General features: G+C 38.6%; 1 protein-coding gene across 13 annotated transcripts in view; it reads left to right on the top strand.

Moving 5' to 3' along the window:
• NRCAM (neuronal cell adhesion molecule) overlaps nucleotides 1–25,614 on the top strand; it is a 308,117-nt gene extending 282,503 nt beyond the window's left edge. For all 13 annotated transcript variants that reach the window (XM_054564304.1, XM_054564303.1, XM_054564299.1 and 10 more), the window contains 3 exons: nucleotides 4,812–4,943; nucleotides 5,516–5,594; nucleotides 23,208–25,614. In XM_054564304.1, coding sequence (XP_054420279.1) covers nucleotides 4,812–4,943; nucleotides 5,516–5,594; nucleotides 23,208–23,445 — 449 coding nt within the window. In that variant the 3' untranslated portion in view covers nucleotides 23,446–25,614. The remainder of the gene's footprint in view (nucleotides 1–4,811; nucleotides 4,944–5,515; nucleotides 5,595–23,207) is intronic.
• The last annotated feature ends 1,898 nt before the right edge of the window (nucleotides 25,615–27,512 follow it).

Raw genomic sequence — 27,512 nt, 5'->3', positions numbered from 1 at the left:
TGGATTCTTCATAACCATTCATCCCACTGTCTTGTCTATGTTTATTTTATTTTCTAAGTACTTAGAAATTTTTCCTCAGAGACCTACTACCACAGAACACAAAAGTATCCATGAGACAAGAAGCGATGCCATAGCAAAAGACTTGTTAAAACTGACTTCTCAGAAACAAAGCAAATTTCATTCCTCTAGCTTATTTTCTTTTTTCATAGTCTCAATATTTGTCTCTTTGGTTAATTTATGGCATTATGGGTAATTCAAGTAATACACGATATAATTTTATTATAAAATTTTTAGGTAAATTAAAAATCCTTTCTTCTACCCAATCCTGCTAATAACCCACCCATTAAAAACCAGACTCAGTAAGAAGCAGCCCACAGGTTTCATTCTGCATGAGTGTGTGTGTGATACACAGTGATGGCCACGACTTCGGTTTGTGAAATCATTTGTAGTTAAGATGATTGTAGAGTGTCCTGGGAAGGCTTGAAGCCTTTTATAATCATTGTGGTCTTTAGATCCTTTCTTCTATGGATGGGGACTCAATAGAAGTTTGTTCTTTTAACGCAGATTTTATTTATTTATTTTTAATGTCAAAATCCATTATAAAATATTTAAAAATTTAAATTCATTATAAAAATCTCAGCCATTAAAACATCCTGACACCAGCATAGAAATAATCAAGCAGGTCAATAAAATAAAGTTAGCATTCTAGAAACCAACATATATATCTAACAATGTAATACATGATTAAATTGATATTTCAAATCAATGGGGAAATAAGGTTTATTCAACAAATAAGATGCATGGACCACTATTCCTTGAAATAAAACAAATATGGAGCCCTATTTCACACATTATACAAACAATATTCAGGTGAGTTAAAAATCAATATGTAAAATCTAAGCAGTTTTAGGGGAAAATACAAAATAATACTTTTCTTACCCTGAAGTAAAATATTCAAGCCCAGAAGCTATAAAGTAAGATACTGACAATATGCCTATATTAAACATTTAAGACTCTATAGTAATATATATATAAAAAAAGTTAAAGGATAAGTAATAGAATACGAGACTATTTGCAACACATTTTAAAAAGGGTTCATAGTTGTTTTTTTAGGGGAAAAACATTCTACAAACATTTAGTCAAAAATTGGATAAAGAATACCAAAATGTCATTTAAATCTTTTTAAAAATAATAGAAATAGGGAAGAAATATACGAAAACAGGTTTAGTTTCAACAAATAATAAAAGAACAAAATAACACATCATTGTCACACTCAGATTAGTAAGTATTAAAAATATTGGTAATATCAAGTATTGGAGACTGTGAAAGGAACTGGGTATTCAAAGACTCTTTTTCTTCATCTTCTTAAAGCAGTCCCTTTAGCATATTTTGCAATGCTGGTTTGGTGGAGGTATATTCTTTCAGCCTTCTTTTGTCTGGGAAGCTCCTTATTTCGCCTTCTATTTTAATTGAGGGCCTTGCTGGGTAGAGCAGTCTTGGTTGCAGGCCTTTGCTTTTCATGACTTGGAATATTTCTTGCCATTCCCTTCTGGCTTGTAGTGTTTATGTTGAGAAGTCAGCTGCTAGCCTTACCAGGGCTCCCTTGTATATTACTATCAGTTTCTCTTTTATTGCCTTTAAGATTCTCCTTTGTCTTTGATATTTGCCATTTTAATGATGATGTGTCTTGGAGTGGGCCTCATTGGGTTCCTCTTGAATGGGACCCTCTGTGCTTCCTGGACTTGTGGGCCTTTTTCTCTCCTCGAATTAAGGAAGTTTTCCATCATTACCTTTTCAAACAGGTCTCTATCCCTTCCTCTTCTTCTTCTCCTTCTGGTATCCCTATTATACAGATATTATTACATTTTAGGTTGTCCTGCATTTCCCTAAATGCCTCTTCATTCTTTCTGAGTCTTTTTTCATTTTCTTGCTCTCTCTGGGCACTTTTTTCTATCTTATCCTCCAGCTCACTGATTTGATCCTCTGCTTCATTTGGCCTGCTTTTGATTCCTTCTACTGTGTTCTTCAGTTCAGAAATGTATTCTGAATTGTATTCTTCATTTCCTCTTGTCTCTTATTGATAGCTTCTGTATGCTCTTTTTCATGCTGATAGAGTTTTCAGAAGTTCCTCATAGTTTCCCTGTAGTTTTCTCTAATTCTCTCTCAGCTCACTGAGCTCATTGAGCTTCCTTAGAACAGTTGTTGTGAGCTCAGTATCTGATAGTTGACTTGCCTCTATTCCATTTACTTCTCTTTATGGAGATACCTCCTTTCCCTTCGAGGGGGGAGTGTTTCTTTGTCTTCTCATTATTTGTTAGACTCTTCTTTTTTGCTTTTGCTTCTTAAATTGATCTGTCTTGATTTCCTGACTTTGTGGTGTGAAATTCTATGGTAGGAAACCATTGTTTTTTTTCTTTCTGGATCTCAAAGTTATCTTAACTTACATAATTTTTGTTTTATATCAATTTCTGGTGCACTTGTGTGTGTATGAGTGTGCACACACATGCACTTGTTAGCATTCTGTGTCTGCCTACACTTAAATAATGGGGTAGTGAAATATTTGGCACTTCTTCTGTAGACATAGAAGCAAAACTTGAAGGTCAATTTGGATGTTTCTTTATGAACTGTCAGAGAAACATTTCCACTCTTTGCATAGTTGCATAGTAGCAAGCTGCTAGTGGGCAGTTCAATGTAGATAGTCACCATCTTTGCAAAACAATGTTTGTACTAGTTTTTGAGTATCTTACTGCATTTTTCCCTATAAGTTTCATTTAATTAGAGGGAAAAATGTAAATGCAGATACCATTTATGACAAGGCTATAAATCATTAAGCATACTAAAAACTCTTTAACTTTAATCAAATGCTCAAGAAACTTAACACCAGTTGGTTTTTGGTTCAGTTTTGAAGAAACACACAAAAACTATATGAGAATTGACAGAAATATATTGCTAAAGAGTATATAATGGTGAACTTTTAAAATACTTTTACCTGTCTCAGAATGGAAAGTCCCTACAACATATTATTCTTATATGTAAAGACCCCTGCAGATTTGATGTCTGTACATGTTTTCAGGAATATGATATAACAGCAGAATGTAATGACTACTACCATGTACCCTCGAGTTAGGCGGACTTGGGTCGAACTCCAGCTCTTGGGCAAGTTCTTTACCCTCTGCAAGCATGGATTTATTCTTCATGCTTACCTCAAAGGATTGTTGTGAAGATTAAATGAGATTTTTTTCTCCCAGCACAGTGCCTCACAGATAGTATAATTTCAAAATGTAAGCTCTCATTATGACTGCCTTCATCTTCATCATCATCATCATGATGACAGTGTGTGTGTGGAAGGGGAGCACTGTCCATGCTGGTGCTTCAAGTTATGATACAACTCAAAACCCCTCTACCCAATGAGGGGCTATTTGGGGAAGAGCTACTGGCATTTGATTTGTATTCTAGATAATGTATTTTCACTTCTCATTTTATTTCTTAAACACACATCTACACACTTTTCACATTCCTCTTCACACTTGATTTTAAGCATTTCATTTTTCTCCTTGTATTTTGTGTGGAGAAAAAAAGGCAATGAGGTGGCATTTGTGTACATATATCAGAACCTGAGACACATGAAGCCATGCTTATATCTGCATCCAGAGATTACATACACCTGACCCAACAATGTTAAATATATTCAGAAGAATTTCAATCAAATTAAAAGCATGGCAGAGGCATGCTTATGAATCAAAAGAAGAAAACCTTTTATTTGGACTATCTTGATTATAGTCAAAAGAGAAAAATAAAGACCTTTTCTTTAAAAAAAAGATTTATACCAACTTATTTGAGCAAATCCTCATGGGCATGTCTGAATAGCCATTGATGCTGCACTTTGTCCCATTTGATTGACAATTTTGAAAACACTAGAAATGCTAATTATTCTGTTTTTCTTAGGAGATTTGTAAACTACCATTGGTTGAAAAAGAGGCTTTACAGTTATTGACTCAAACAGAATAGATGAAGACTTAAATATGTATACATGTGAATGAGTATTTTCTCTCTAAACTGGTCACTTATTCTAATAATGATGCCACTGATCAAGACATATTTCAAAGTCTTTTATATGGATACTAAGCGTATTGAATATTGACATTTTGAGGATAAATTGGATTTTTTAGAAATTTGCAGAAGTCATTAGAACCAACTCTTATAAATAAAATTAATAACAATGGAGATGAATAACAAATCTAATATTTTGGGTGAAAATTGAGGTATAAAATAGTAAGACTGGTTATCTTATACAGACAGGTTTCTTTTGTGGAAAGTTTTCTTTTTTAACAGATTTCCACAACATTTTGAAAAACAGCAGCATTGTAATATTTTAGCCTCTAAAGTGCTTCCTTTGAAGGAAAAATACTCCATTAGATGTATACATTCTGTTCTGTTTAAAATTCAGTCTTATAGTCTTACCATTGTACTTAATGAACAATTTATCTTATAAACAATAAATTTGTTAATTGGTTTGGGACTATGTTTCCAGTGAGAATACATAGTTAAAATAACTGTGAACACATTGTTCAGCAGGGTTTGTTGGTATTTAATGGTATTAGCATTCAGATTTCTCTATTTGAATTGTCTTAATTGATTTTTCAAAGTTAAGTATTTATATAATACCTGGTTGATAACTGACAGATTCCAATTTGGGGCCACATGTAAAATCTGTAAAAGTTTATATACTATGGCAATTTTTTACACTACAGACAACAGTTCTCATCTCTCTGTTAATCCACTCCCATTGACACCATTCATTTCTTTTCCAGCAATGGCAAGCCGACAGGTGGACATTGCAACTCAAGGCTGGTTCATTGGTCTAATGTGTGCTGTTGCCCTCCTTATCTTAATTTTGCTGATTGTTTGCTTCATCAGAAGGAACAAGGGTGGTAAATATCCAGGTAAGAAATAAAAATTAAAACTGCCTTATAATGCTGCATAACAATCCACTGAAGTAAAATCAATGAAAGTAAATCATGGGGATTGTAATAAGTATGTCTTTCCAGAGCCATGAATTTGGACTCTGTTCAATTTTTTGTCTTTTTTTTAATCTAATAGTGCCTAAACATTGTCAAGGATCAGAAGGCATGTGGGGGGAGAAAATATCTTTGAAGATATTAGTGGCTTTGCTTCCTTAGGCTCCACATAAACCATAGGTGATGAAATAGCACCTCCAAGCAACAGGCAGGGAGGGAGAAGGTACCTAAAGTGTTCCAGAGGAAATAATGCATGAACTGAGTGTTGATACCATACCATGATGTTTAACATTGCTTTCCTGGGTTAATGTTATACAACCCATACGGCTGTATAAAAGTATTTTCTACCCCTGTACTCTCCAGAGTGCACTCTTAAAAACTTGGATAAGGAAACACAAAATCAATAGATAAGAATGTATGGGGTGGGGGATGGTGACAACTGTAATTAAACAACAATAAAAAAAAAATTTTAAAGAATGCCATTTTGATATTTTTAGTTAAAGAAAAGGAGGATGCCCATGCTGACCCTGAAATCCAGCCAATGAAGGAAGATGATGGCACATTTGGAGAATACAGGTGAGCCTCTGCTTCTGCTCCACCCGCGCCTTCCCTGCCCCATGCAGGCACTGACTCCGTCTCCCTGGAGTGGGATCAGGCCAGGAACAGGATCTCCCTGTAATTTTATATTTTCCTCAAATATTAATTTACAAACACTTCCATGTCTAAATGTTTACACATCCCTCACAGTTAAAGTGGTCTCTTACTTTTCATTCAATAACAAATTTCCATTTTAGTCATAAGTTGAGGGGCAGAGTATCTTCTTCTCTGAAATATTATAGAGAGGCCTTGTTGTATTGCTCAAACTAGCAAAACTGGTATGTTACAACAAGAGTTAAAGCAACAATAAAGACCCTACAAATCTGCATTGTACACAAAACTATGCCTGTCATTTTTTACACAGTCCTCTTAAAAATCAGTGTTACTTTCCCTGGTTGGTGTGGCTCAGTTGGTTGGGGAATTTTCCCATAACTGAAAGGTTGTGGGTTCAGTCCCTGGTCAGGGTACATATCCAGGATTCAGGTTCGATCCCAGGTCAGAGGACCTATGAAAAGGCAACCAATTGATGTCTGTCTGTCTGTCTGTCACTCTCTCCTTCCCTCGTTCTCTCCCCTTCCCTCCCTCTCTCCCCCTTCCTCTCTCTAAAAGCAATGAAAAACATTGTCCTCATAAAAAAAAATAAATAAATAAACATAAGAAGTAAATTTAGAAACTGGTGTTACCCTTTTTAACCCTGGATTTGAAACTTGCCTTTCCAAAGCAAGTATCTATAACACTCCCCACCAATCATAAAATGATGACTAGTTTGTTTTAGAGGCTGTTAATTATTAAGAAATATCACAGCTCTGGGCAGAGTATGTAAACTCACAGTACTTTGATTATACATTCTTGGCTTGGCTCTATCATTAAGTGCAAACTTTAGCATAGCCTATGTGTAAAATAGTTTAAAAATAAAGGAAGGAAGGTAGGAAGAAACTTTAAACAAAGGTATTCTTGTCAAGGGCTGTAGGCCTTTTTAAAGAAAGATAAATGATTACTTTATATATGTTTTTTAAAAAACAAAATATATATTAACTCATTTAAAAGATTGAGATTTTTGTGTGCTGGAAGAATACTTCTATTTATAAAATGCCTTTACACCTTGTGTTTTCTTTTTATAAGCCTCTTGATTACATAAAATATAATCCTTTAAATAGACACTGAGTCCACTTTGAGGCTTTTTTGGCAGAAGAAAAGGCTATTAGGTGAAATAAAATATTTCACTGCTGTGATTTCCAGGTGACATTTGTAAATATTTGTATTAATTTCTACCTGTCTGTAGAGCTCATTTTTGGTATTTCTATATCAGCATCCCGAGGGGAGAAATAATGCCAAAGATAAGAGATAATTGAACTGATTGGGGACAAAACATATTTTTGACAAGATTGATTTTTATACCAGTTTTCATGCAGTTACTAGTGTTTTGTCTTTGTGTCTCTGCACTGAACTTGCATATTCTGGTCTCTTCAACAGAGATGACTATGATTTCTTATTCTCAGGATTTCTGTATCTCATGATATAGAAAATGTCTAGTGAGGGTTGTCGTGATTTCAGATGCTGACTCTGGGGCAGAAAGTTCATGAAATCCTCCTGCAGCCCCCAACCCAGCCCACCCGGAAGCTTTCATTGTTCATTAGAGAGCCTGCAGGTGGCCACAGCTGAGGGCAGCCACGTCCTAAACTGAACGAGTTGAAAGCTTTGCTGATTTAACTCGCTCTTCTATATGTTCCTCCTATAAAACGGGAGCTGATAATTACTAGAGTTCTTGCTGCTAGAATTCTACATAAGATATGCAAATGCTTGCATATGTATTTTGATGAAGTTAATCTTTTTTTTCCATTTTTAATTTTTTAAATTAATTTCTTTATTTTTCCAAATACATTTGTCTCTGCCTTCCCCCCACCACTTTCCCCTGCCCCCCCTCCCTCCCTCAGTCCTTCCCCACCTTGGTTTTGTCCATGAGTCCTTGCTATATGTTCCTTGACTTGCCCTTTCCCTTCCTTTTCCCCCGCCCACCCTCCCTCCTTCCCTCTTGTCTCTGTTGGTTTCTTTTTCTTTCAGTGTTGCTGGTCTTATTTTCTTTCTTTTTTTTTTAATTGTCTGTATTTTATTGATTAATTCTCTTATTTTACTATATACCATCTCCCCATCTGAATAATTTTGCTATTTTAATAATTAATTGATTCATTCCACTACCTAATTCTTTTTTTTAAATTTTATTTTAATTTATTTTTTCAAATACATTTCTCTCTGCCTCCCCCCAACCACTTTCCCTTGCCCCCTCCCTCCTTACCTCCCTCAGCTCTTCCCCTTTGGTTTTGTCCATGAGTCCTTGCTATATGTTCCTTGACTTTCCCCTTCTCTTCCTTGTCCCCGCCCCCCCCTACTTCCCTCTTCTCTCCGTTGGTTTCTTTTCCTTTCAGTGTTGCTGGTCTTATTTTCCTTGCACTTTTGTATTGTTGGTTAGGTTCCGCTTATAGGTGAGATCATATGGTATTTGTCTTTCGCCCCCTGGCTTATTTCGCTTAGCATAATGCTCTCCAGTTCCATCCATGCTGTCGCGAAGTTTAGTAGCTCTTTTTTTCTTTCTGCTGCGTAGTATTCCATTGTGTATATGTACCATAATTTTTGATCCAATCATCTACTGATGGGCATTTAGGTTGCTTCCAACATTTGGCTATTGTAAATTGTGCGGCTATGAACATTGGGGTGCATAGATTCTTTTGTATTGGAGTTTTGGTGTTCTTAGGGTATAGTCCCAGCAGGGGAGTCACTGGATCAAAAGGCAGTTCCATTTTCAGCTTTTTGCGGAAATTCCACACTGCTTTCCACAGTGGCTGCACCAGTCTGCATTCCCACCAACAGTGTACTAGGGTTCCCTTTTCTCCACAGCCTCGCCAGCACCTGTTGTTTGTGGATCTGTTTATGATGGCCATTCTCACCAGTGTGAGGTAGTACCTCATGGTGGTTTTGATCTGCATTTCTCTGATGGCTAGTGATGCTGAGCATCCTTTCAAATGCCTCTGGGCCCTCTGTATCTCCTCCTTGGAAAAGCGTCTGCCCAGGTCCTTTGCCCATTTTTTGATTGGATCGTTTGTCTTCTTGGAGTGGAGTCAAGTGAGTTCTTTATATCTTGAAGATCAAACCTCTATCTGATGTATCATTAGCGAATATATTTTCCCATAGGGTTGGCTCCCTTTTCATTTTTCTGATGTTTTCTTTTGCCGTGCAGAAGCTTCTTATTTTGATGAGGTCCCACTTGTTTATTCTTTCCTTTATGTCCCTTGCTTTAGGAGACATATCAGTGAAAAAATTGCTGTGTGGGATATCCGAGAGTTTCCTGCCAATGTTCTCCTCTAGGACTTTGATGGTGTTGTGACTTCTATTTAAGTCTTTTGTCCATCTTGAGTTTATTTTTGTGTATGGTGTCAGCTGATGATCCAATTTCAATTTTTTGCATGTAGCCGTCCAGCTCTCCCAACACCATTTGTTGAAGAGGCTATTATTGCTCCATTTTATGCTTCTGCCCCCTTTGTCAAATATTAGATGCCCATATAGACCTGGGCTTATTTCTGGGCTTTCTATTCTGTTCCACTGGTCTATGGGTCTGTTCTTGTGCCAGTACCAGAGTGTTTTGAGTATAGTGGCTTTGTAGTAGAGTTTGATGTCCTGTATTGTGATCCCTCCTACTTTGTTTTTCTTTCTCAAAATTGCTAAGGCTATTCGGGGTCATTTATGGTTCCATATAAATTCTTGAAATGTCTCTTCTATTTCTGTGAAATATGTCATTGGTATCTTAATAGGGATTGTGTTGAATCTATAAATTGCTTTGGGTAGTATGGACATTTTGATGATATTAATTCTTCCAATCCATGAGCACGGTATATGCTTCCATTTATTTGTGTCTTCCTTAATTTCTTTTTTCAATGTTGTATAGTTTTCTGCATACAAGTCTTTTACGTCTTTGGTTAAATTTATGCCTAGGTAGGAAAAATTATTTTTCTTCTTGCTATATCAAATGGTATTTTTTTTCTGATTTCTTCTTCTTCTATTGCATTGCTGGTGTACAAAAATGCCTTTGATTTCTGAATATTGACTTTGTATCCTGCTGTTTTCCCAAATTCACTTATTAGGTTGAGGAGTTTTCTGGTAGAGTCTACAGGGTTCTCTGTGTACACTATCATGTCATCTGCAAACAATGATAGCTTTACTTCCTCCTTTCCTATTTGGATGCCTTTTATCTCTTTCTGTTGTCTGACCGCTGTGGCTAGGACTTCCATTACGATGTTGAAAAGAAGCGGTGAGAGCGGACATCCTTGTTGTGTTCTGAATCTTAGTGGGAAGGCTTTCAGTTTTTGCGCGTTGAGTATGATATTGGCTGTAGGTTTTTCATATATGGCCTTTATTATGTTGAGGAATGTCCCATTTATTCCCCTTTTGCTCAGTGTTTTGATCATAAATGGGTGCGGTACCTTATCGAATGCTTTTTCTGCATCTATCGAGATGATCATGTGGTTTTTGTCTTTTATTTATGTGATGTATCACGTTTACTGATTTGCATATATTGAACCATCCCTGCATGCCTGTGATGAATCCCACGTGATCGTGGTGGATAATCTTTTTAATATATTGCTGGATGCGGTTTGCCAATATTTTGTTGAGGATTTTAGCATCTATGTTCATCAGCGAAATTGGCCTGTAGTTTTCTTTCTTTGTAGCGTCTTTATCTGGTTTTGGGATCAGGGTGATGCTGGCCTCATACAAAGATTCTGGGAGTCTTCCCTCCTCTTGGAGTTTTTGGAATAGTCTGAGAAGGACAAGGGTTAGCTCTTCCTTAAATGTTTTGTAAAATTCTCCTGTGAAACTGTCCGGCCCAGGGCTTTTGTGTGCTGGGAGTTTCTTGATGACTGCTTCAATTTCCCCAGCTGTTAGCGGTCTGTTCAAGCTTTCTGTTTCTTCCTCCTTCAGTGTTGGAAGATTATACTTTTCTAAAAATTTGTCCATTTCATCAAGATTTTCAAATTTCTTGGCATGTAATTGTTCATAGTAGTTTCTGACGATCCTTTGTATTTCTGTGGTATCGGTTGTTATTTTTCCTATTTCATTTCTGATATTATTAATTTGGGTCCTCTCCCTTCTATTCTTGATGAGTCTGCTTAAAGGCTTGTCAATTTTATTTATCTTTTCAAAGACCAGCTTCTGGATTGGTTGATCCTCTGAATTGTTCTTTTTGTCTCTATGTCATTCAGTTCTGCTCTAATCTTGACTATTTCCTTCCTTCTCCTTGCTCTGGGATTTATTTGTTGTTGTTTCTCCAGTTCTTGAAGTTGTAGTGTTAGGTCTTTTATTTGAAATGTTTCTATCTTTTTAAGGTAAGCCTGTATTGCTATGAACTTCCCTCTCAGGACCGCCTTTGCTGTGTCCCATAGGTTTTGGACAGTTGTCTGTTCATTTTCATTTGTTTCCAGAAATTTTTTGATTTCTTCTCTTATCTCATTATTGACCCTTTCATTGTTTAATAGTCTACTGTTGAATCTCCATGAGTTTGCAAGTTTTTGAAGTTTCTCTTTGAGGTTGATTTCCAGTTTCAATCCCTTGTGGTCTGAGAAAAAGTTTGGTATTATTTCAATTTTCCTGAATTTGCTGATTTTTGCTTTGTGTCCTATCATGTGATCTATCTTTGAAAAACTGCCATGAGCATTTGAAAAGAATGTGTATTTTTCTTCTTTGGGATGTAAGGTTCTATATATGTCAGTTAAGTCTCTTTGATTCAGCGCCACAATATGTTTATTAATGTTTTGTTTGGAAGATCTGTCCATTTTTGACAGTGGGGTGTTGAAATCCCCTACTATCAGTGTGTTCCTGTCTATATCTTTTTTGAAGTCATCCAACAATTTCTTTATAAACTTGGGGGCTCCTCTATTGGGAGCATATAAGTTTACAATGTTGATGTCTTCTTGATAGATTCTTCCTTTAAGTATGATAAAGTGCCCCTCTGGGTCTCTCTTTATGGCCTTTGTTTTGAAATCTACTTTGTCTGATACAAGTATGGCAACCCCAGCCTTTTTCTCTTGTCCATTTGCTTGGAATATTTTTTTCCATCCCTTTACTTTCAATCTGTGTAGGTCTCTTGCTCTGAGGTGGGTCTCTTGTAGGCAGCATATGTATGGGTCATGTTTTCTTATCCATTCAGCTACCCTGTGTCTTTTGATTGGGGCATTTAGTCCATTCACATTGAGAGATATTACTGATAGAAACTTACTCATCTTTTTTCTTTGTACCTGTGTTCCTCTCTCTCTCATTCTTTTCCTTCATCTGCTTAAACCAGTCCCCTTAGCATATCTTGGAGTGCTGGTTTGGTAGAAATGTATTCTTTTAGTTTTCTCTTGTCTGGGATACTCCGTATTTCCCCTTCTATTTTAATGGAGAGCCTAGCTGGGTAGAGCAGCCTTGGCTATAGGCCCTTGCTTTTCATGGCTTGGAATATTTGTTGCCATTCCCTTCTGGCTTGTAGTGTTTCTGTTGAGAAGTCAGCACCTAGGCATATCGGGGGGCCCCCTTGTATGTTACTTTCTCCTTCTCCCTTGCTGCCTTGAGGATTCTCTCTTTCTCTTTGACATTTGCCATGTTAATGATGATGTGTCTTGGAGCAGACCTCCTTGAGTCCCTCTTGAGTGGGGTCCTCTGTGCCTCCTGGATCCATGAGAGCCTTTCTCTCCTGAAATTAGGGAAATTTTCCATCATTACTTTTTCGAGGAGGTTCTCTATCCCTTGCTGCTCTTCTTCTCCTTCTGGTATCCCTATTATACAGATATTATTGCGTTTCAGGTTGTCCTGCATTTCCCTAAATGCCTCTTCATTCTTTTTGAGTCGTTTTTCCATTTCTTGTTCTTTCTGGGAGTTTCTTTCTATCTTATCCTCCATATCACTGATTCGATCCTCGGCTTCATCCAGCCTGCTTTGGATTCCTTCTACTGTGTTCTTCAATTCAGAAATGGTATTCTTCGTATCCTCTTGTGTCTTCTTGATAGTTTCTATGTCGTTTTCCAGGTTGATATAGTTTGCTGTAAGATCGTGATAGTTTCTCTGCAGTTTCTTATAGTTATCTTTGAGCTGGCTGAGCTCATTGAGCTTCCTTAGAACCATTTTTTTGAATTCAGTATCTGATAGTTCCCTTGCCTCTATTTCATTGAGCTCTCTCTGTGGGGAGTCCCCTTTTCCACTCATTTGGGGGGAACTTCTTTTTCTTCCCATATTTGTGAGGGTCTGTTAAGTATTTTTGTCCTTTTCTTTCTGGGCCTGCCTCTGATGATGTCAGTTGTTGACCCTATAGGACCTTGGGTTATTTGTTTGAGCCTTCTAGGAGTCTCCTGTCTGACTCCTGCGGGGGCAGCTCTGTGACCCCTTCGGTCAGGGCTGGGCTATTTTTTGGGATCTCTCTGCCCTCTCACGCCGGCTCCTTGAGCATGCTCCCGGTGTGGCAAGATCCCCCACCTGCCCGGGCTCGCATGTGCTTGCCCCAGACCAGGGGGCTTATTCGCGACGTCACGTACTCATCTGGCCCCCCTGGCCAGCGAGCTCCCCGACACTGGTCAGTTTAGGGACTTCTATTGTGTGTTTTCCCCACTTTTGGCTCTTTGGGTGCGTTGCTTGCCCTCGCCAAATGGGGACTACGGAAATGGGAGGAAGTCAGCTCCAGGGCTCTCTGGTTTATCCTGTCTCCGGTCTCTCCTCCAGGGATTCTGGGCAGCTCTACTAATTTTGTGGGCCGCTCCACAATCGCAGGCGGGCGGGTCAATTTACGCCTGCACTTGCAGCTGTGCACTCCCTCCCAGGCCGCATGGGTGCCAGTCTGTGGGAGGCCTTGCCTGCCGGTGCAAGTGTTCGCCAGCCCGCGCAGGTAACACACACACTCGCCAACCCTGGCCAGTCACTCAGCACAAGTGTGCACGCCTGCACTGGGTGTTTTTGGGGTGTCTATGTGTGCTTTTCGGCTTTTGGCTCTTTGGGAATGTGGCCTCTTCCCAGGCAATGGAGACTATGGCAAGGAGAAGGAGTCCGGACTCCCCGGTTCCTCCTCCCGTTCTTTCCCCAACACCTCCATTTCTAGTCTCTCCTCAGGGGTCTCTGGGCAGTTCTGTGACCCCTTTGGCCAAGGATCCACCACCTGTGTGGCCTGTGTTTCAATCGCAGGCAGTCTGGTTCCTGCGCGCCCCTCTTCTGCCTCTTTGGGGGCGCACCTTTCCAGCCCACAATGGAGACTAAAGAATGGGGAGGGAGTCAGGGCTCCCTGGTTCCTCCTCCTGTTCTTTCCCCAATGCCTCCGTCTCCAGTCTCTCCTCAAGGCTCTCCCAGCCAGTCTGCACTCAGCCCTGCAGCTCACACACGCAGAAGCTGTGTGCAGAGCGCACAAAAGGCGGGTTAATTGATTCCCTTATGCCTGAGCGAGATGGTAGCTGCAGAGTGGGAGGTGCGTTATCACCGGGCTCCACCAGCAGCCTCGGCTGTGTCAGTTCTCTTCACAAAGTTTTCCTCACCGGTCTTTTCCCAGGCACTAGCCCACCCTGCTGCTGCCTGTACCCAGAGATCAAGGAGTATGGCTGCCACTGCAATTTTTGCATTGGCCCTTTAAATGTCTCTTTGCATCCCCAGCCACCTGTCTCTGGCAGAGAGCGCCCCTAAGCTTTTTGGGGTTGCGTTTTGTCTGTATTTTCTTGGTTTTAGCTGCTGTAGTTTAGGGGTCCCTGTTTATGATTCAGACCCCGTTCTTCTCGGGGGAAGCTAACTGGCCGTTTCAATGTCCCTCTGGTGCTAGTCCCCTTGGGCACCCAGCCCACCCTCTCGAGCCTCCACCGCACTTCTCACCCATTAGGATGTGTGAGAGTCGAATCCACTGTCTGTCTGCGGCTCCAAGGCTCCTCTCCCACTATCATTCCATTGTTTTCCAGGTGATTACTCCACTATTTAGTCGCAATTCCAGTTTGGTCTTGGGAGGAGGTCAGCGTGACTCCCATTCACTCCTCTGCCATCTTCTCCCTTCCTGATTTTTTTTTATATGCTATAACCTGGTGCCCTCACTCTAAAACCCACCCCCAAGCAGTTTCTCTCTTCTGGAAACCTGTAGCTTTCTTTGTTTCTTTGATTATACAGACAATAGGATCTGCATCCTTACTAGTACATAGAAAAGTTAGAGAAACAATGGAATCTGCCATGTATTTTTTTTATTCTTTTTTAAATATTTTATTGATTATGCTATTACAGTTGTCCCAATTTTTCCCCCTCTGTCCTCCTGCACCTGGTACCCCCCATTCTCTCTGGCAGTTCCACCTCTTAGTTTATATCTGTGGGTCATGCGTGTAAGTTCTTTGGCTTCTCCATTTCCTGTACTGTTCTTAACATCCCCCTGTCTATTCTATACTTACCAATTTGTACTTCTGAATCCCTGCACCTTTTCTCCCATTATCCTCCTTCCCCTTCGCAACTGAAAACACTGTAAATGATCTCCATATCTATGATTCTGTTTCTGTTCTACTTGTTTTCTTAGTTTGTTTTTTAGATTCAGTTTTTGATAGTTGTGAATTTATTGCCATTTTAATGTTTATAGTTTTAATCTTCTTTTTCTTAAATAAGTCTCTTTAACATTTCATATAATAATGGCTTGGTGATGGTGAACTCCTTAAGCTTTACCTTGTCAGGGAAGCACTTTATCCACCCTTCAATTCGAAATGATAGCTTTGCTGGATAGAGTAATGTAGGTTTTAGTCCCTGCTTTTCATCACTTTGAATACTTCTTTCCAGTCCCTTCTATCCTGCAAAATTTCTTTTGAGAAATCAGCTGATAATCTTATGGAAACTTGTTTGTAGGTAACTACCTGCTTTTCTCTTGCTGCTTTTAAGATTCTCTCTTTATCTTTAACCTTTGGCATTTTAATTGTGATGTGTCTTGGTATGGTCCTGTTTGTGTCCTTCTTGTTTGGGGCTCTCTTTGCTTCCTGAACTTGCATGTCTATTTCTTTCACCAAATTAGGGAAGTTTTCTTTCATTATTTTTTCAAATAATTTTTAAATTTCTTGCTCTTTCTCTTCTCTCCCCAGGACTCCTATGATTCAAATGTTGGTACATTTGAAGTTGTCTCAGAGGCTCCTTACCCTATCGTCATTTTTTTTTTTAGATTCTTTTTTCTTCTTACTGTCCTGATTGAATGTTTTTTTCTTATGTTCCAAATCATTAATTTGATTCCCAGCTTCATCCATTCCACAGTTGATTCCCTATAAATTTTTATTTATTTCACTTAGTATAACCTTTATTTATGTCTGAGCCTTTTTTCATGCTGTTGAGGTACCCAGTGAGTCCCTCGAGCATCCTAATAACCAGTGTTTTGAACTCTGCATCTAATAGATTGCTTATCTCCATTTTGTTTAGTTCTTTTTCTGGAGTTTTGTTCTGTTCTTTAATTTGTGCCATATTTCTTTGTCTCCTCATTTTGGCAGCCCCCGTGTTTGTTTCTGCGTATTAGGTAGAGATGCTTTGACTCCCTGTCTTAATAGTGTGACCTATTGTAGAAAAGCACATGTGTGAGTTGGATGGAGTGGAGCCTTAGGTCATTGCCAGGGCGGGGCAACCCATGTGAACTAGGTTGATGGAGTGTCAGATGTGGTGTCTCTGGTCTGTGGCTCTGTATGGCTGAGGACTCAGAAAGGGGGCAATGGCCACTGCCTGGCCTCTGGAGTTTTGTCTGGAAGGAAGCTGTCCCCTGGCACTTGCTCTAATGCCAGACACTTCAGTTTCTCCCTGTATGCCTCTGGTGCCCTTCCAGCTGCTGGCCCAGTGCTGGAGCCCAGAGGGAGTGAGCCTGTAAGTCCTAAGTCTGTTGTGTGCCCTTTAAAAGGAGACTCCTAAGAATCTCCCAGTGTCCTCTGCCACCCCAACCCCTCCCTGGTTTTTATAGCCAGTAGTTATGGAGACTTACCTTCCTGGCACTGGAACCCTTGACTGGGTGATCTGGTGTGGGACTGGGATCCCTCACTTCCAAGGTACCCCTCCCGATTTTTATCCACCACATGTGGGTACAGGACCACTTGTTCCTTATCTCCACATCTCTGCCCCTCTGCCCCTCCTACCTGTCTGGATGAATGTCACTTCTTTAATTCCTTGGTTGTCAGATTTCCATACAGCTCCATTTTCTGACTATTCTGGGTGATAGTTGTTTTGTAGTTTAGTTGTAATTTTTGCTGTGGTTGTGCAAGGAGGCGAGCCATGTTACCTATGCCTCCTTCTTGACCGTAAGTCTTTTTCTTTTTTATTCTTCAGAATCATTCTACTAAAAATGAGAATGAACCTGGGTCATAAGCCATATGGCCATGATACTTGAACTCATAGCATAAATAGAGGCTCTTGGTATGGGAATCTTGTCATTCATGTGACCACGGTCTCGTTGCAAGCATTCTAATCCATGCTCAGAAGGCTTGAATGATAGGAAAATGTGTCACATTTGTTATATTACTTTATATTTATTCTGCTTAAAAACATAAACTAGTGTGTGAGCAGTGTAAGTAATGACAGACTTTTAGAGAGGGTGTTTGGAAAGAATATTTGGGTCACGAAGTCAATGAAACTGAAGCATGGTTTGGCCATGGTAGGGTCATGACCATAGGAAATGAGATCAAATGACTACAGATTTATCCACTGTTGCTCAGTTTTACTCAGTAAAGGTACATTCAGTGTGCACAACCCTGAAGTGCTTTTGGAAAAAAATGTAAACTCCCTAAAATACATTCTTACGGTAAGAGAGTAGAAGGAATACACACGTATTCCAGTGCTTTCCCTGATATTCTAAAATTAATTAAGATGGAATGATATTTTTTTAATCCTCACCCAAGGACATTTTTTTTCATCACTTTTAGAGAGAGAGGAATGGAGGGAGAGAAAAAGAGAAAGAGAGAGAAGGGAACATCGATGTGAAAGAGAAACATTGATGTGAGAGAGAAACAGTGATCAGTTGCCTTCTTATGTGCACCTTGACTGGTGATTGAACCCACAACCTGAGTATGTGTGCCCTGACCAGGAATCAAACCCATGACCTTTCAATCTATGGGACGGCACTCCAACCAACTGAGCCACGCAAGCCAGGGCTGAAAATTTATTTAATGTTAGAATTCTGCAAAATTTCTAAAATGCTTACCATCTCTTCTATTGTTAGCATACTTAGAATGAATTTGCTTAACCCATACTTATTGAGTGGCTACAGTATGGCAGCCTGTAGACACATCAAAACTAATAAAATGCTGTTTCACTGATTTATAGTCCAATGAGGGATGCAGGGGGTAGAAGAACAATCTGAGCATAGTGTGAGAACTTCTATGAAAGTGATACAAACTACAGTGCCAAGGGAGCAGAAGCAGAAAGCCAAAGCCAAGTGGGTAGCAAAGAAGGAGAATGGAGTAATAGTCTCCCCAGAAGCAGTGATGCAGGAACTGAGTTGTAATATTGTAATGTGAACATTTATTTTCACTGCAAGATCATCTTTATTCATGGATAAAAGTATCAAAAGTATATTTTGTGGCTAGATATTAGTACTGTATGATTATTTTATGACATTCTGAAATTTGTTTAATTTTTGACATTCTAGGTTCAGAATTAACATCTGATCTCTCCTGTCCTTAAAAGTTCTCATAAAAATGTGAATAACTTTTTAAGCTTTGAATACAATGTACCTAAAGAAGTATATGACTTTTAAATCATCTTCTATACCTTTTAAATTTCTATCATTTGGGAAACTACCTCTTCATACTTAAACTTGAGAAAGACACTTCCCTTGGTACAATGTCAAAAGCAATCTACTGTTTCATTATAAAATTCATCTTTGAGTTCAAAAAGGAAAGCACTAATACAGTGTTTCAACACAGACTTGAAACCACTCATTACATCTAGGAAGTTCTAAGTGTGTGTTACACAAAGTATTTCTCAGAAAAAAAAAAATCTCTGTGGTGAGTACCTGGAGTGGAGAGAAAAGGTATGAGGGCAGGTGAATGGGCTCACATCACACACCAGGCACTGTGCTGGTGCCTCATATTTCTTCTCATGTAACCAGATTCTAATGATGGAAGTTTGACATGACATCACACCACTTTTACAAAACTAGTCTTAAAAAGACCTTGAGCTGCCTTTGGAGAGCTGTTCCTTGAAAGATTCTGTTTGTGGCTAGAGCATCCCCTTCGAACTTCATTTCTTCAGTCACAGCCCTTCTTGCTGTAGTTCCTTTCTCCTCCACTATGGCCCGTAAACTGGACTGGATGCTTCCAGGGAGCCCCTTCTTAATCCCTGTGATTGTGTATGGAAAAATCCAAATGAACCTGCAAGAAAATAGTAGAATTAATAATAGTATTTAATAATGTTCCTTGACAAAAAAAAAAAATGTAAAGTCCATTGTATTTCTTTCTATGTACCAGCAAACAGTTGAAAAATAAAATTTTAAAATTAGTTCCAGTTATTATAGCATAAAAATATGATGTTAGAATAAACCCAACAAAAAGATCTCCTAACTCTTTCAGGTCTCTGTATTCCATTTCACTGGTCAATTTGTCTATCTCTGCACCAAAAAGTACATTATCCTAATTTATACTATAACTTTGAATGAGACTTCATATCTGGTAGGTCAGGTCCTCCAATTTTGTTATTTTTCCTCAATAATTTTTTTAGACAGTCCTCACCCTTTTTATTTACATTTACATCTTAGAACCAGCTCGCCAAGAGCCATATAAAAACTGGCTGGGTTTTTATTGGACAGAAATTGAATCTAAAGGGCAATATGGAGAAGGTTAACCTATTCACCGTGTTTGAGTCGTCTTGTCCATGGTTACGGTATATTCCTCCATTTATTCAGCTCTTTTTTAGTAGCTCTAATTAAAAGTTTCATTTTCTTCATAGAGGTCTTACACATATTTTTGTTGAATTATTTCTTATATACATCATTTTTAAGATATCATAAATGGAATCATTTTTAAATTTTATTTTCTAATTGTTTGCAAATACATAAATAAACTTGACTTTCATTCTAAGGTTTGCCTGTAGATTCTTTTGGATTTTGTACACACATAATGATATAATTTATGAATAATGACTGTTTCTTTTCTTCTTAATATATATGCCTTCTATATCTTTTTCTTATCATTTTGCTCTTTCTGATGAGAACTAACGATGGCAGGCATCCATCCCTTCTGTTATTTCTGACATCAAGCATAAAGCTTTCAACATTCACCATCAAGGATGACATTTGCTCCAGGTTCCTTATAGGTACCTTTAATCAGGTTAATGAATGTCCTTTCTTTTTCCAGTGTATTAAAGTTTTTATTGTGAATGGGTGTTGAATATCACCTTATACCATTTTCTAAATCTACTGAAATGATCATAAGATACTGTTCTTTTCTTCTGGTAGAATGAGGAATTATATGAATTAGTGTTTTAAAGCTAAGCCAAAGTTGCATTCCTAAAATAAACCCAACCTGGTCCTGATATATTATCTTTTTAGTAGATTGGTAAATTCTGTATGATCATTATTTCTTTGGGATTTTTCTCATCTATCTTCATAAATGAGATTAGCCTGTAATTTTAATTTCTCAAAGTGTTTTTGTTAGTTTCAGATATCAGTGTTGTGTTAGACTCCCAAAATGATTAAAAGAGTGGTTCTTCTGACACGCCAGACTTTAACATTTCCAAAACTGAACACCTTGGTCTTCCACACCAAACATGTTGTACTCCAGGAGGGTAATTCTAGCCTTCCTGTTTCTCAAACCAAACAAATCTTGGTGTTGTTTTCTTTTCTATTATTCCTACCTAATCCATCAGAAAATCCTGTTTTTTCTACATTCAAAATATGTCCACAACCTGACTGCTTTGTGCCACCCCCAGTGTTCCACTCTGGCGCAAGTCACAGTCATCTTACTCCTGGATTGCTGCAATGGGCCCCTGGCCTCCTAGTGCAGAGGACAGCAGACTTCCGCGGTAGAGGGGCAGATAGCAAATGTTTGACTTTACAGGACACGTGGCCGCTGCTGCAACTCTACACTTCCACTGTTGCAGTGCAGAAGCAGCCACAGGCAGTATGCAATAAATGGACATGGTCCAATTTTGCAGTTTACCAACCCTGCCCTCTAGGGTAGGCTGTTCTCAACACCGATGACAGTAATCCTTTTAAAATATGAGATCCTGTCACTCATCCATTGGAAATCCTCCAATAGCTTCCCATCTTACTCAGAGTTAAAGACAGAATCCTTATAATGTCCTACAAGGAAGGCCAGGATCTAGTCTAACCCCGTCTCCTCTCTTTTACTTTAACTCCTCCCCTCACCCCTCCACCTCTCTCTGCCCCTCATTCTCACATTCAGTTTCAGCCACACAAGCTCTGCTCTGTTCCTAGAACATGCCAGGCTTGCCTCCAACTCAGGGCGTTCCCACTGCTTGTTATTTCTCCTGGAATCCCTCTCCCTCCAGCTATCCACCTGGATAATTCAGCTTTTAAACCTTTGATCGGATGTTACTTCTTCATGAGCCCTTCCCTGGATGTCCCATTTCAATGTGAACCTTTCACATCCTCCCCTGACAACGTCCTTCCTCTTCACTCAGCTCTTTGTTTTCATGGCACTTTTCCTTCTGATATACTAATACAACTAATTTTTTAATATGTTGATTGTTTATACCTGTATTTTCCCCTACTAGAAGTAGTTCAGTGAGGTCAGGGTTTGAGTCTATTTTGTTTGCTGCTATATCCCCACCGGCTAGAACATTCTTGGTCCTACAATAGACTCTCAATAAACATTTATTAGATAATGGATGGATACATGGATGAATGCATGGATGGGTCAAAGAAATGCAAAAGGCTAGAATTGGAATCCAGGTGACAGAATTCTCCTTATTCTCTTCAGTGGATTTAAGTCATGGAATCAGTGGATTCAGTGTCGCCATGTCATGAGCAATATTTCACAGGAAGTATTCAAGCAAAACCTAGAAGTTAATGATTAAAGATGTGCAAGTTATTCTTGCAGCAGTTTGGAGAATGGATGCCATGTCCCATAACAGGGCCCAAGCACAGGCCACCTCAAGGCTCTGTGATACGGGCCCAGTTGTTTATTAGTAGTGGTGATAATATAGTTTATTCAGTTTGTGACAAAAACTTGTGTTTTGCTGAAGTGGGTAGTTTTCAATGGCATACGCAAATGTCTTATTAAGCTACAATTATTTTAAGATTTTCTTCCTGGAGAAAAATTGTAAACACTAGTAGGAATTATTGGCCAAAGAGCCAGAATATTTGTGCATTTTGAAATATATGTATCTTGGTTAGAAAAAAAGTCACTCTCAGAAACAAAGGGAGCAATAAAGTCCTAGCCAAATTGGTGGGTGACATGTAGGTAATGAGACCTTTTTTTTTCCCTTTTACATTAAGCCTTTTTATTTTTTACTAGTATTGTTTATGGTATTTTTATTTTGCCTGTATTTTTGTTCTTTGAAAAAAATATTGTTATTGTCTTTTTTTTCTTTTTTTTAAAGCCAAATGCTACCAATTAAGGAACAGATCGATGTGCATACCTAGTTATATGGCTATATGAGTGGATATACTAAAGCATAGCAATTCCTCTTCTATTTCAAGATACTGTCCTTAGGGGTTCAACAGAGAAATGAGAAAAAAATGTATGTTATATATAAAGATTTATTAAATTGCACTCCTTAGACTCCCATCTGCCGTGGATGGGCTGCATACCCCACTTGGGAGAAGGGAGCCGTGGGGCGAAGTGTACAGGAAATGCTTGCTTTCACAGTTTTGGAATCACTCATACTCTAGAATATATTGGCCAACCTTTAGTAGTACAAATGTAGTTCTCTGAAGTTCAGTTGTGTTGCTTTCTAAAATAATAAATCTTTACCCATTAGCTGAAATCTTACAGAAACAAAAAATACTGTATATTATCAGTATAAGGATTTTGCTTTTCTTCTTAGGCTATTTTCATTTGTTTCTTCTGCATCCTTTTAATGGAATTTGTAGGTCTCTTGAAAGGTAAGGTTAAAGTTTACAAGTCTGCCCTGCACTCAATAACAAAATTATTTGAAATACAGGATTTTGCTTCTTCTTCTTGCTCAGAAAAAAAAAATCCACATTTCACACTTAACCAAAATCATCTTCATTCATATCCAAGGAATCAGATATTACACAGTTTAATACATACTAACTTCTCTAATTGCCATAATCTTTTATCCCCTTTTGAATTCAAAATAGTGACAATTTTCATAGTTTTTCAAGTCTTCCTTTATTAATGCTTGTGATTATTTCTGAATTGTTTCCAAATCAGGAGTCCAAATCTGACACTGATATTGAGTGACATGCACAATAAGAAGCCATCCACCTACTGAAGACTTCATGATTAAACCATTTCTGCACCTGATTTTCATTCCAACCACACGCCAGTCACTGGAGTTAACCTGACGATTAGATGTGGTGGCTCAGGACTCCATATGCTTTATCATAATTTGCATGCATGATCTTTAGAACAAAACATTTTACCTAAATGCCACTCTTGACAAAAAGTTCCTTTGTTTTTCCAGTGATGCAGAAGACCACAAGCCTTTGAAAAAAGGTAGTCGAACACCTTCAGACAGGACTGTGAAAAAAGAAGATAGTGATGACAGCCTAGTTGACTATGGAGAGGGCGTGAATGGCCAGTTTAACGAGGATGGCTCCTTTATTGGACAATACAGTGGTAAGAAGGAGAAAGAACCTGCTGAAGGAAACGAGAGCTCAGAGGCACCTTCTCCCGTTAACGCCATGAATTCCTTTGTTTAATTTGTAAGCTTCTTGCCAATATCCCATTCCTCTAGAATGTTTATCTTAAACACTTATCTGTCAGCCTTCTCATACTATGAACATAGAGGCAGAAAGTGTATATTCTGCTGTTATGCTAATATTATGAGAACAGTTAAAGTAAGAACATAATTCAATCAAATGATATATTAATGTGAACTGCAGTGCAAAGCATACACTTTTGCATTCAAAATAGGCATTCTTGCTTTTCTGAAAACTGATAAAAAATAATACATCATCAACAGGTCATGTTATTTCCTCTTCAGGATACAGGTCAATATGATGCATGAAAAATGCAGCACAGTTAGAGAACATACCTGTGTATGTTACTAAAACATGGTTTGATACTTTGTTTATACTATCCTCAGCTGAAACCCTAAATATGAATTCCATTTTCACTGTCAAGAGTGTTACTATAGTGTTCTTTAGAACTTCAATGTCTTTGTGGACATTGTTGTGAAATTGGTGACTCTATGTCTAGCTGTAGTCTTTTTGGGAGACTGTTAGGAACAGTATGTACAGTATATACTTGCTAAATGAGTTAATAATGACAGTTGCATTTGCTGATGCTTACTGAGACTCTGTTACCTGCTCTTCACTCCTGTTACTTCATAGCCTTCTTAATCTTCCAGGTATTACAGCAGTACAGTGTTCTTTTTACATCATTTCTGTGTTCAGTTGTTTTTAGGCATAAACAATGTGTATTACAATGCATTTTGGCATTTGTGCCATACTTAAAGAATCAAAAAAAATCACTCTAATTAAATTTCAAACCTTATTCCAGAAAGCACAGGGCAAGACACATGCAGTGCCTTCAGACAAGAAGCATTCCATAACATACTGCCTTCTGTATCAAAGGTACGGTTGACCCAGAGTTCTAGGTGACTGTCATTGTCTAAGAGTAACCTTTAAAGAAGCAGAGGTGATGAAAGTAGCAGTGCTGAGGGGAAAGGAAATGTGAAAATAAAATTAATAAGACAGCTTATTTTAAGAGGCATTTTCCCCGTATGTATAAAAAGAAAAACTTTATCACCAACTGGAGTGCATGATGATTTTTTTAGCCTTTTATGGTTTCTACTAAAACATGTCCCTGTTAGTGAAAAAGATGTCAACTTGGTAGAAAAAATTTTTTAAAAACAAGTTATTTCAAAACTAAAAGCATACAGGAAAAGCCAACAGGAATCTATTATTGTCTCTAAGTTCTTATCTATGTGGCAGCTTTTAAAACTCTCTGCAGCATTTAAAGATATGTATGCAAATTGCTATGGACACATTTCAGAATCTAAAAAAATCTGGTAAGTGCTAACAAGGTCAAGAGTCAAATAGATTACATCTGCAGTTTCAAATATATATACTATGCCATATTCATAAATAATATCTATTGAATGGTTTACCTCCAAATACGAAATTCTATAACAACCTATGGTTGAAGGAGTGCTCAGTTTCATTTGCCAATAAATTGGTTTCTCATAACTTGCATCAAGTTTAATTTTAAGTAAAGCTTTTATATGTAGATATTTTGTTGAATTTGTAAATACACTTAAAATGTAGATGCTATATGCTTATGGGTGTCACATACAAATAAACCTGCAAACAATGTTTATGTTGTACTGTATAAAAAGTTAGCTAATTAATAGAGTGCATGGGTTTGGAAAGCATTTATATATCTTTGGGTCTTTATTTTCCCTTTTTGCTGTGAAACTGAAATAGTGAACTATTCTACATATTGACAACAAGTTCTAGATGAACTCTTCAGAGCTTTTCCTTGGGGCTCAGTCATGTGGCATCTTTGATACAAATAGGTAGAGCACAGTTTGAAGTAATCCCAGGTAAAGATGGCCCTAAATACTTTCCCGTCTCCATATTTGCTTTTTACAGATCAGCCTTTCTCATGGAAATACCAAAAGACAAAACAGCCTTGCCTTAGCATCAGAGAGCACAAAGATAAACGTTACTTTAAATTTGCCAGTGTTTGGGGGAAACAATAAAAGTATAGTTTTTACTCTTCCATAACAGTAGTTGCTAAATTTATCTGTGCATGAAGGGGTCACTTCTGTAATAGTGCAACACATTTTGTATTAAAAATTAAATGTGGTTTTAAAAGTCCCTCTCTCTTCTGTAATATATCATATTCCTAGTGGAGCATGAATGTCCAACAGTATATGTAACGGTACAGGCAGATATGACTGGATTTCATCAAAAAGTAACTATTAAACAGTCGTGATCTCTTTGTAATTTTTAACTCTTTCAAACGTATATTTCCTAATGTTTTAAAATAGGGCAAATTCTTATTTCTGCCTTTAAAACCATACTATATGCTGATAAAATCAAACACAAAATTAAACACATAAAATAGAGCTAATAAAGTAGGGCATATCAAAAAATTTCACGAAAACCAGGAATTGATATTACCAGCCCTTTTAGAAACAGTCTGAGAAATCAGGTGCTGCTGCTCGTCCTGGAGCCTGACCCCCACCGGCCTGGCTCCCTGCCACGCTGCTGCCAGCCTGTCTTCTTCCTGCCTTCATCTCTGCCCTCCCCACCACAGATAACTGGGACTCCTTACCCTCTCCTTCTTGATGAGACAGTTTGGGCATTTACAAGTATTACGGGTATGTCATCCACTTGCTTCTTCCCAGCCCTGTTCTTTTCATTGTCTCAAACCTGTCTAGCTCTGTAAACTGCCAACGTCTGGTTCGTTCCGCTGTTCCCACCACCTGCCCTTATTCACTTGTCCCCTGGTCCCAGCTTTCCACCCACGAGACCCCCTGCTGGCACAGAGCGCCCCCTCTCTGCAGTTATTTGGATAACAACATGTTACAATTGTCCTCCCTTATCCAAGCAGAATAAGGTTCCAAGACTCTCTGTAGATGCATAAAACATACATACATAGCTATGATAAAGTTTAATTTATAAATTAGGCAAAGTAAAAGATTAACAACAATAACTAATGATAAGATAGAACACTTATAGCAATACTGTAATAAAAGTTATGTGCAGGGCTTTGGGACTATTGTTAAGTAAAATAAGGGTTACTTGAACACAAACACTGTGATACCCAACCATCAATCTGATAACCAAGATGCTACCAAGTGCCTAATGGAGGGGAGCCTCTACAGCACAAAGACACTGGGCAAGCGGATGATTCGTATCTCATGCTGGAGGAGCAGATGGCTCCAGATGGCTTGTGACTTAAAACTTAGGAATTGTTCTGAAATTCTTCATTTAATATTTTTTTGACCACCGTTGACTGTGGGTAACTGAAACTGCAAAAAACAAAATTGTGGATTTGGGGACTACTGTAGGTAAGTCAACGGTAGAATGCTGCCTAGACCTTAGTGTCTCACACGGAGAGCACTTGCTTCTGAACAGAAAACCGGGACCCCCACTTCACTCTGCTGCCAGGTTCACCGTCCACTTCCTCAGGGCGCATCGTCAGTCACAACTCTGTTTAGCAGCAGGGCTGGCAAGTTGTAAGCCTGACCACAAAAAGCACTGGTCCATTGATGCCTTCTTGTTCAGATGGTTTATAATAACCCTGCTTTACTTTTATTTATTTTTCTCTCTTTTTTAAAGATTTTATTTATTTACTTTTAGGGAGAGGGAAAGGGAGGGCGAAAGAGAGGGAGAGAAACATCTCTGTGAGAGGGACCTGGCCCGCAACCCAAGCATGTGCCCTGACCAGGAATCAAACCAGAGACTTTTCAGTTTGCAGGACAACGCCCAACCCACTGAGCCACACCAGTCAGGGCTGGTTTACTTTTAATGGCTGATTTTGGAAATGGCTTGTGGAGGCAAGAGACATACTAAGAACTGAGAATTCTCACCCAAACTCAGCAAATCTCTACCTCTTAATAAATCTTTCTACAAATGAGCACCAGAGGGCTCCCGTGCTTTATTCAGTGCAAAGGAAACACTGAGGAAATGAAGTCTCTGTAGAAACAGCCCGTGATCTGACAGCACAGGCAGAGTGCCTGTGGCCACCCGCCGGGCAAATGGGATTTGCAGCTCCCAGGGAGTGTGTCGCTGTGAGCCTTGTGAGCCTCCCA

The sequence above is a fragment of the Pteronotus mesoamericanus genome, unplaced genomic scaffold, assembly GCF_021234165.1.
Source record: "Pteronotus mesoamericanus isolate MK-2021 breed Mesoamerican mustached bat unplaced genomic scaffold, CSHL_Meso_final scaffold_85, whole genome shotgun sequence".
NCBI classification, from domain to species: domain Eukaryota; kingdom Metazoa; phylum Chordata; class Mammalia; order Chiroptera; family Mormoopidae; genus Pteronotus; species Pteronotus mesoamericanus.
The sequence above is the reverse complement of the archived record's forward strand: the minus strand, read 5'-3'. Positions and strand labels throughout refer to the sequence as shown.